This window comes from Pinus tabuliformis, chromosome 5_2 (genome assembly GCF_031772625.1).
Source record: "Pinus tabuliformis cultivar Carrire ecotype Pingquan chromosome 5_2, CPIR1, whole genome shotgun sequence".
Classification (NCBI taxonomy): domain Eukaryota; kingdom Viridiplantae; phylum Streptophyta; class Pinopsida; order Pinales; family Pinaceae; genus Pinus; species Pinus tabuliformis.
The window spans coordinates 1,121,216,034-1,121,225,950 of NC_142306.1; the positions used below are offsets into that span (position 1 = coordinate 1,121,216,034).

Sequence of the window (9,917 nt, forward strand, 5' to 3'; positions counted from 1 at the left end):
CTCCACAAGGACATGCCCCTTGATTAGATGTGATAGTTTATGGATAACATATCTTAAGTATAGACCTAGTTAACTAGTTAATTAAACGAATAAAATCCTAGAGATAAGTAGATAATCAACATGCATAAATAGAACATTACTGAAATCCACTCCACCTCGTCCAAATTAACTAGAGAATCAACCTATAATCACCACTTGACTATTTCATAGCTTATGCATGACTCCCGCTCAGAACTTGAGCAAAATACAGCTAAGTGTAACTAAATAGAAAAGGTCCATATAAATCTTTATATACACCAATACTCCATCCCATTTCTAAAAAAAAATGTTTTGCCACATGAATATTTAGAAATGTTTTGCCACAGGAATAAACTACCGACAAGGCCCCGCTCACATTCACCACGGACAACCGATAAATCTGAACCAATGCACTCAAGAAACCGTTTCGCCCATGAAGCAGCTCATTCTTCTGTCAAGAGGGTCATCTTAATTTAAATGGTAAGATTTTAAAATATTCAAAAAAAATCCTAATCAAACAAACGTGAGAAGATACACCACCTCAATACTGAACACATTCTAATCCAATACACCGCCTTAATACAGAAAACGCACTAAACCAATGGGCAATCATCCATAGAGAAAACATATTTCAACACGTACTAAATGTATATACACCTACAGGAAAATTTCCTGCATATTTGAAGTACCTACAACTTAATTTGCATGCATACTAATTTTTTTCCAGGAAATTTAAGTTATCCAACTCACTCAACTGTGGTGACTTCCATGTAGAAACCCACACCAGAGGGGTACAACCCCATTTCAGAACCAGTCGATGCTCACCCACCAATTCTACTTCATAACATCCGCCGCTGCCGCTGCACATGAGCACGTTATATTTTGCATAAATCATGTTGTCGTTGCTTACGCTGCATTTCTCATAACCACACCTTAGCGGAAGATCAACAACGTTGGAATTGGTGGTATCCGCTGGCCTATCGTCGCCGCGCGCACTACTCATAACCCTCTTCGACATGGCCGGCCCAAAGAATATGCGCTCCACCATCGTTCTTGCAAGTCCATGTTCAGGAAGTCCAGCTTCAAGCGAGTCGAAAATGGCGCACAGCTCCTTCAAACGATTAGCGAAGCTATCTACAAAGTTGGCGCTGTCACTCTCTGTACCATGGGGACCCGTAGCGAGCGTGACGGCCACTGGATTCAGGTGGCGTGCGCCAACTAGGAATTCCAATAAGTGTGATTTATTTCTGAGATTGAGCATGTGAGGCAATTGCCACATACAGTTCACTACTACAATCTCCCCCTCCTGGGACGGCATGATGTCCTTCACACCTTTCAAATCCATTTCTTGGTACCAAAATGGGATCCCCGCAGAGGCTGCGTACTCCGACAACCATCTTCCGGTATGTCCAGAATAGCGCAGAAACTCGTCCTCCTCCTCGTCTGCCCATTTGATTGCTGTGATTCTCAAGTGATGGACATCATCTTTATTCCTCAACGTCTCCATTAATGGCGGCCATTGCATGCCCTCCATGATATCAAAGTCAATGATATGGATTCCCACATTATTACCACCGCCAGCGGCCACAACAGCTTCCAGAATGCATTCGTTAGCAGTGAAGTGAGGTATTCGTATATAAGGATACGCTGCATGCAGCAGCTTCAGAGCTCCCAGGAAATGCTCCTTAGTGGTCTTATCATTGAGCTCCAAATGGGCGAGCGAATTGACATTAGAGTGAAGTAGAGCATCGAAAAGATAGTAACCCACTCTCTCCGTAGTGGAGCCGGTGCAAGAAACGAGCTGTCGCAACCTGCAAAGGATGACCTCCACCAAATCTTGCGCTCCCTCCAACATTGCCTCTGCGCATGCTGTCAAGAGATGTGTCAGCCTCAATCCTTTGTATTGGACGCTGCCATGATCGACATCGACAGAGTACGAACATGTATTGTCTGTCACTATTGATTTTGAAACCAGTTGATCCCCAGCGATTAGAGCAGGATGCTGAAGAGTGATTGCTTCTGTACTGTCAATTGGGGATCGCAAGACAATGGCATCTTTCCTCGGACTCGATATTAGGGCTTCCTCCATATTATTATTGTCATCTTGGAGCTCTGCATCCATTAAATGCTCCTCGATTGCCTGCAAGTATTCTGGCAACGAGAGATTATTAAGGGAGGAGGCATTGATGTCGTCGACGACTAAATTATCCCATGATGACCAATCGACTGCATCCAAATCCACGTCCAACTGTTCTACTGCTGCAAATGGAGAATTAGTATCCCAATCTACATGCGGCGGATTATCGAATAAATGATCCCAATTATATTGTTCAGAAAACCATGATGCTCCCTGCATTCCAGCTTCCATACTGCCTATATTCCACACTCTATAAATCAAAACTTCACTTGTCGACCCGATGGCAGAAGAGAGAGGGAGAGACTCGGCTGCCTCAAACAATAATCGATAAAGTTATTAATGGGTCAAAACTTAATACACTAGCATTGCATCGTGGCAAAACTTAGTACCCTCGTATTTCACTTTCACTTTCCACATCGTGAGTTCCTTTTTTCTCATTTCTTTTTTCAATTACGTATTTAACTGTTAAAGAATTTGTACATAATTAATTTTTTCTTTGGTGCTCTATTTCTCCTCCATTCATATTAAAAGAACCAGCCAGTGACTCTGGTGGATTTTTAACCATATAATCTAAAGATAGCAAGGAAGAAGGAAGCTAGGACAGTTTACTAGGATAGCTACTTACCAATATAGATTATATCGGTAATGTTATTGATGAACATATTAAATTGATTGCAAAAGAATAATGTAATTTATGATGTAGGTGATGGATAATGCAAACGGTAAATAGTTTATTATTATTACTTTTTATATGCAGTACACTGATGATGTAGTGGATAATTCAAACTGCAAATAGTTTATTATTATATTTAGATAGTATGCTATTATTATTTTCATAGAGTGAGTAAATAGTTTATTATTATTTTTATATAGGTTAATTTAAAAAGAAAAATGTATATTTTTATAATATGTAACAATTTGATTAATATTTTATCATGGATATCTTTTATTAATCTTAATGATGTGGTTAATGAGAAAGACATTATTATGTACAATATGGATTATAAATGTTTAATGTCTAACAATTTTTATTTAATTATTAATAATTATCAAGTGTATTGTAAATATTTAACTTCCATTGAATATTCTGGAATATTTATATTATTCACGAATCAAGGGTTAAGATTTATTAAGTTAATTATGCTCTTTCAATCAATTTATCTCAAATTGTTTAACTAAAGAAAATGTCATATCAACACATGTCATATTGGGCATGTACTATTGATAAGCCATGGTATTGACCCATGATATTATAAGAACTATTTGCAAGTTAAAAATATCCATGGTAAAGAGAAGGTGAATCTCCATGGCTAAAAATAGTATCACATGTTTTTAATTAATATATATATTCATAGTAATAATAATAATTTAAAATAAAATTATAATTTAGTTAGCTTTTATGATTTTTTTTTATGTGGACAATGTAAGATGTATAATGGAGTAAGTGTTTTGATGTTTACCACACTACTTGATACCTATCCTCACAACTATGTGGCTACACTAATATAAATTATTTTTATATATTGGATGATCAATATAAGATCCCAGGGAATATGGATAATTTTTAGAAGATGCAATAAATGAAATCGATATAAAATTAAATGCTCTTACTTTTATTTTAATGATGATGAACAAAACATAAGATGAGCAACACAATTATTTCTTATAAATTCATATATATAGCCCCTGAAAATCATGGAAATTCTTACCATATTTTGGTAAAACCCCATAGGGATTTTTGTAAATCCAAGTTATAAATGTCAAATTTCAAGATTTTGAGAGCCCCAGAGGTTTTTGATGGTGGTGAATCCATTTCCACCATCAAAAACATGATTCAAACATTGCTACTACAAGAATTTTTGAAAATTCTTTGCCCGGAGTTTGGACACTTTTGGCCGTCCAGGCAATTCCTCTGCTTTCATAGACCACTATATATATGTGTGTGTGTCCTCTGCTTTCATAGACCACTATATATATGTGTGTGTGTGTGTGCCCGCGTGCCTGTGTTGTGTTTAACCTCAAAAAAAAATTTAGAGTTGGTGAAAACAATTAATAAAGTTAAAATTAATATATTCTAAAAACTAAAATTTACTTTATGTGATGCATGTAATTTTGTTAATGGCATTTAATGATATCACTTTTATATTTTTGGCCTTTGTAATTTTGTTAAGAACACTTTGATAATTATGTGATATATATTTTCACATTAAGTTTAAAGAAAATTGTGAATAATATTGAGAGATTGAAGTTTAAAGAAAGAATTATGGGCAGGAGTTCTGTAAACTACCATGGATATGTGCCAGACAATTCCGTATAACAGATCTACTAAAATATATTAAAAAATATGAAATCTACTTTATGAGGGTTTAGTTATCCTTAGATTTTCAAACCTGTTAATGATTGTTTACTCTGCATGGATAGAAATTATAATTATTCTGAAAATAGAAAACATCGAAATAAATACTAACAAACCATAATTGACACAAAATATATCTTGAGAAACCCTTTCAAAAGAAAACCCAATTTTAAGGTAAGATTTCTTTACTTTCTTTCTCTAAATAGAAAATGAATGTAATTACAAAGAAGAAGTAAGGCCTATGATATGCGGGTTACTACAATGCACAAATCCTCTTTCTATACTATGTCCCAATCCCTCTTAGATACTCTGCTCGTCTATGGAATAAAATCCACTCGAAATGAATGGAACCCATTTTCCTCCTAGGGGCCTAGTTATAATAGAATCTAATATCCTACTAGTGGTTAAGCTTGACTCCTTAAACTCTTAACTAGAGTTACAATGGTGAGAGCCAGTATTGCAGCAAGAATGTTGCAACTCCTGGGCTTCCAACTTTACTTTTATCAACCCCGTAGTTCATAACAAACTTGGAAGCGTCAGTGTTGTATGCATAAGTACTAGTTCGTACTGCAGGTTGTCACTTGTGTTATAGAAATATTTGGGCACTGCAACCCCAATCATATATGTCCATAAACCAAGGGCTTATGAGTCCCTAAAAGTGTTGTTTCATACCCTAAAGGAACAAGGTCAGCTAATTACATCATCTCCCAGAAGTTCTCCACATAAAACTGCTCAGAACTGGTCAAAACTAGACCATAGAGACTGCTTAGTGCAAAGGGTGCATTGCACCTCACCTGCCACATGGAAAAAGTGCGATGCATACTAAAAAGCCCTTCTGTAGGGTGCGATGGGTGAGAGTAGACAAATGGCAGAGACAGTTTGCGAGGTGGATGATCATGGAATCTTCTAGAAACTTCTCCTGTGACACTTGCCTCTCTGAAATCGCCTAGGGATGAGTAAGAGATCATGAATCTCCAAGTGGAATCAAGAACTATCAGAGAGAGGACACTAATCAAAATCCCAGAAGCTGACTCACCCCCCTGCAATCATCTATATATGGATCCCTCATCCCAGAGATCCAGAGGCTGGAATCTTGTATCTTGTAAGGAAGTGTTGTTGGTTTCCTGGTGGAACATCATAGTGTTGGGCGATCTAAGCTTTTCATGAGGTGAAGAAGGGCTTTCATGCTGGGAGGATGATGCTAGGTTATATCAATGGGTTGTAATCCTCTCTTCTAATATTTATATCAATAAATCTATTCAAGTTTTCCTTCACATTCTTGTATTTTTGATAATATATGCATTTGTGTGGTCAATATATATCTGGTCCTATATTGTTTATGATTGTAGATCTCTGCACTTGGAAGGTATTATGCTGCTTTGACTTTACATGTACTCTTTGAAGCATAGTAATCAAGGAAGGAGCGGAAAAGATCTGTCATAGGGGAGAAGGAACAAGTAGGGAACCAAGTGAAAGATTGAGGTTGGTATTCTTTGCTCCTCTCCTATCTACTTCTCGTAAAGGAAAACGAAAGTAACTTTAATATGTTTGTTTCTAAGATAGCTACCCGTCTTAGTGGGACTAACAACTCTGCATAGACACTAGATTTCCCGATAACAAAATGGCGACTCCGCTGGGGAACGAATAGCTTGTTTTCTTGTCTATATTTGTTTGCTTTATAAACGACAGACGGAGCCTGAAGTCAAGCCAACTAGCCTTCGAACTGCATTTTCTATGCAAGTGCAAAGTAGATCAATGTTGCTTCAGTCTATCTCTAGGTTTTATTTATAAACTAAACAATTGATTTGCAAACATCCTAATTGCCCTGATGGTGGCTCAAGTAGCCTCATTAGATCAGCCCCTATGATTTTCATTTACTGGCTATCATTAGCTCGGCTTAAATCCCTGAACTAAGCTGCAAACTATTACCAAGAACCAAGTTGAAGTCTCGTCCCTGGACCATCGCACCTTCTCCTCTTGGGAATCTGGATGCATCACACCTCCCGTGTGCAGTAGGTGAAATGCATCGCTCTTTCCCTATGTTACAGGTGCGATGATAAAATAAGACTTCTTCTGCTTCCAAATTTTGGTTTTTCGTTCACTCTCTTCAGCTTTATTCAGGAGTTTTGCTGTCCGTGATCAGTATACCACTGTGGAAACTCCCTTCCTTTGCATGATTCAGCCTCCATTGTACAAAGAACTGTAAATGTTTTTATGTATTGTTCGCCATTTACGGTTCTCCTTTACAAAGAAGTAGCATAATCAAACTGTCGTCTTTTGATTTGGAAGTGTTGCAAGTGTCATTTTCAGTCAAAGAAAAGAATCATACTATTCTTGATGGTTGATTACACTGTTACTCTTGTATTTGATTTGAATTAATAGTTTTTCAAGTGTCGAAAGTAGTTTTCAATTCAAAATCACAAAGTGTCGTCATTATCTTCCTTTCGTCTTTTGAAGAGAAAATCGTTAGTACTGTCACTTGAAACGATTTAGATTTGTACTTAGCATTCTTTTTGTCATTCACACATTAAGAAAGTGAAAACAAATACATGCATGTGCATTTGCATTTAGACTGCTTGTTGATTTTGATTTAGGACAGTGCATCTAGTGTGTGCTCTCTGCTCTATGTTGAAAGAATCCCATTTCTCTTTCCTTAGTAGCTAGGATTTTCATTGCAAAAAGAAGATTAAACAATTGTTTATCATCTTATATTGCATTTTAGGAATTGTATATCTACATTACGCGGTGAACCTGAAGGGCAAACTTCTTAAGAAAGATCAATTGTAAAAAAAATCAATGAACATAAAAACGCTTTGGAACCTAATGCACAACATTTAGAAGTCTAGGCTAGAGATGTATTTTGGCATCGTAAAGCCTGGTAACTATCGCTTTCATTGTAGGTTGGGTGATTCCTCCTCTTTGAGACGACAAGTGCTAGTATGAACTTGTGCTCCCATGTACCGTCGAGTATATATTGGGAGACCACAATAGGCTATATCCTTTATCCTTAGGAAGCTGTGTCTACTGCCCTATCGATCGCAATGCACTGAACACAGCACTTGGGAAGATTGACTGCCGTACAGTAAAAAGTATTCTACAGTTTTGCGATTGGTTTCGTAATCCCTCTGTCTAGACTTCCAGAATAGTCTCTTTCGTTCCTTTTCAAACTCCTTAAAGGAAAAGGTCCATCTGAGCACTTGTTGCTTCAGGCACATTAAAAATTGAAGGCGATTAGAGTCATATTTAGCTTTTTCTCGACTCTTAAAAATTAAAAAAGCAAGTTGTGTCAAAGCGTCATAAAATTTATTTTAAATGGAATAACATCACTATTCCCTCGTTGGTCTTAGGTTGAAGGAAATGGAGTCCACCAACAAAGGATTTCCCCTTGGAGGAAATCCCAGTCCTTTCTCCTCTTGGGGAGATGTTGGTGCACCCTGTTAGTTCCAGTCTTCGCAGCCTGTCACTAGGGATCAACATGAGCTCTTACTATGTCCGGTTTTGTTAGATGTTTTGCACATGATGTTCAGCACAAAGCATGTCACAAGTGTGTCCATCAGAAGAAGCTCAGAAAAATATTTCCAACGGTATATCACACTCCCATAACCGGTTCCTAGATTAGAAGAAATGAATGAGTGATTCTTGGTTATGCATGTTTTGAAGTCAGTTGCTGCACACAATGACAAGTTTAGTACAAAATCAGTTTTTGAAATAATGGTAAGGAATTTTTCAAAAGTGAAAGAGGCTTTTGTTCATCACATACTAAATAACAAAAACCTCCTTCAGTTTATGCACAGGTGCTACTATGTGGGAGATATACAATGATATTTGGAGCCTACATTAAAACAAAGCAAATTTTTCATATTTTTTACTGTTTTAGTCATTTTAGTGCGGGACCATTTTACATCAAATGGAAAGTAATTTTGCAAAACCCAAGGAGTCTTTTGTTAAGCACGAGCCATATAACAAAAACCTCTTTCCGTTTATTCCCAAGTGTCATGTATTGGGATATGTGACTAGATCTTTACAAATCATTTTCACAGAATTAAATTTTTAATGATTTTCTGTTTAAGAGATGATTTTTTGGAATAGATTGTGAGCTACTGGAAATGAATTTCTCAAACTTGAGAGAGGTTTTTCTCCAGCACAACCTTATATGAAAAAACCTCTTTCCATTTTGTAACAGGTGTTATGGTTTTGGAGATACAAGCTCATCTTCAGAACCTATGTTCAGAAATTCGGCCCAAGTTTAATGTAACTAATTCTATTTTGAAGAAAATGGCTGAGCTCAATCCCTTATTACAAGGATGAGAAAATGTATATATTTTATGAATTTCATAGTTTAGGGGTTGGATTTTGGTAGAAGGTTGGATACTTGGGATTGCTTGGCACTCTATTGTACATTTCATTTCTGCAATTTTGGCAAAGGAAAGACCAGGGTTTTGCAGCACTTGTTGGGATCCATGTGGCTCTATGTTTTGATGGTGTTTTTCTCTAAGTAATTGTAAGTTTACTGATGTTTATGTGTATCATTTTCCCTTCTTTTTTCTTCTGAAATTAAACAAATGAGTGATTAAGGTAGAATTCATTGGACTGCTATGCTCTGCCTTGAAATTTTGTTTAATTCTACATGTTTTCATCTGTTTGAGGAGGACTCTTGAGACCCTCTTGCCCTCCTTAGCTCCTCACTGGTCTGATCCATCCATTCATTCAATCCAAAGCATCAAAATGATTGCCTTCCTTGCCCCAATCAAAACTCTGCAAAAACTAGGCCTCATCCCCAGACCCAAATTTGCCTTTCCCTTTTTTCCAACAAAACCCCTTAAAAACTCAAAACAAATCCTTGCACTTCATACCTAGCCTAAGATCAGTTGTTAAATCAGTCATCTCAAGCCCCATCGATTATCTTTCGCTAAGATTGACCCGGAGAGAGCCCTCTCCTGTCCTCGTAGGGCTAGCTACGAGGCTGAGCGTGGTTTGATGTGGACCTAGAACCTTGCCTTTTCAGCCTGAGGCAAATCTAGGCTCTAACATAGTGGCGATCGTATTGGGAAGAAATTGTTTGTTTGTTAGTATTCTTTGTTTTATAGACTACAGATGGAGCCTAAAGTTAGCCAGATAGCCTTCGAAACGCTTTTGCTTTGCATTAGCGCAAGTAGATAAAAGCTACTTCAGTCAATCTCCAGTCTAGTCTTATAAACGGAACATCTAACTTGCAAATTGCCCCAGTACATGTATCAAGTTAGATCTGAATGTTGATGGTGGACAACAGTCAGATACATATGAAGGTTGAAACATTCACCTGGTGACTCCAACTCAATCCAGAGATTCCAGCGCTCACTAATTCGTTCATGCACTAAAATAAAATGGTAGGGTATGTGGCAGATCCTGTGCTTTGTGAAGCTTTAA

At 37.2% G+C, this 9,917-nt stretch overlaps 1 protein-coding gene across 1 annotated transcript; it reads right to left on the reverse strand.

Annotated features, from left to right (window-relative positions):
- Positions 1-730: 730 nt before the first annotated feature.
- LOC149163152 (protein NODULATION SIGNALING PATHWAY 2-like) lies at positions 731-2,386 on the reverse strand. Its single transcript, XM_089435366.1, has one exon. It carries the CDS (start codon positions 2,384-2,386, stop codon positions 731-733), a length of 1,656 nt encoding a protein of 551 aa, XP_089291492.1.
- Between the last annotated feature and the right edge of the window lie 7,531 nt (positions 2,387-9,917).

Bases quoted from the DNA above. Each gene is read 5' to 3' on its own strand.
- LOC149163152 (XM_089435366.1), bottom strand. From the start codon at position 2,386: ATGGAAGCTGGAATGCAGGGAGCATCATGGTTTTCTGAACAATATAAT.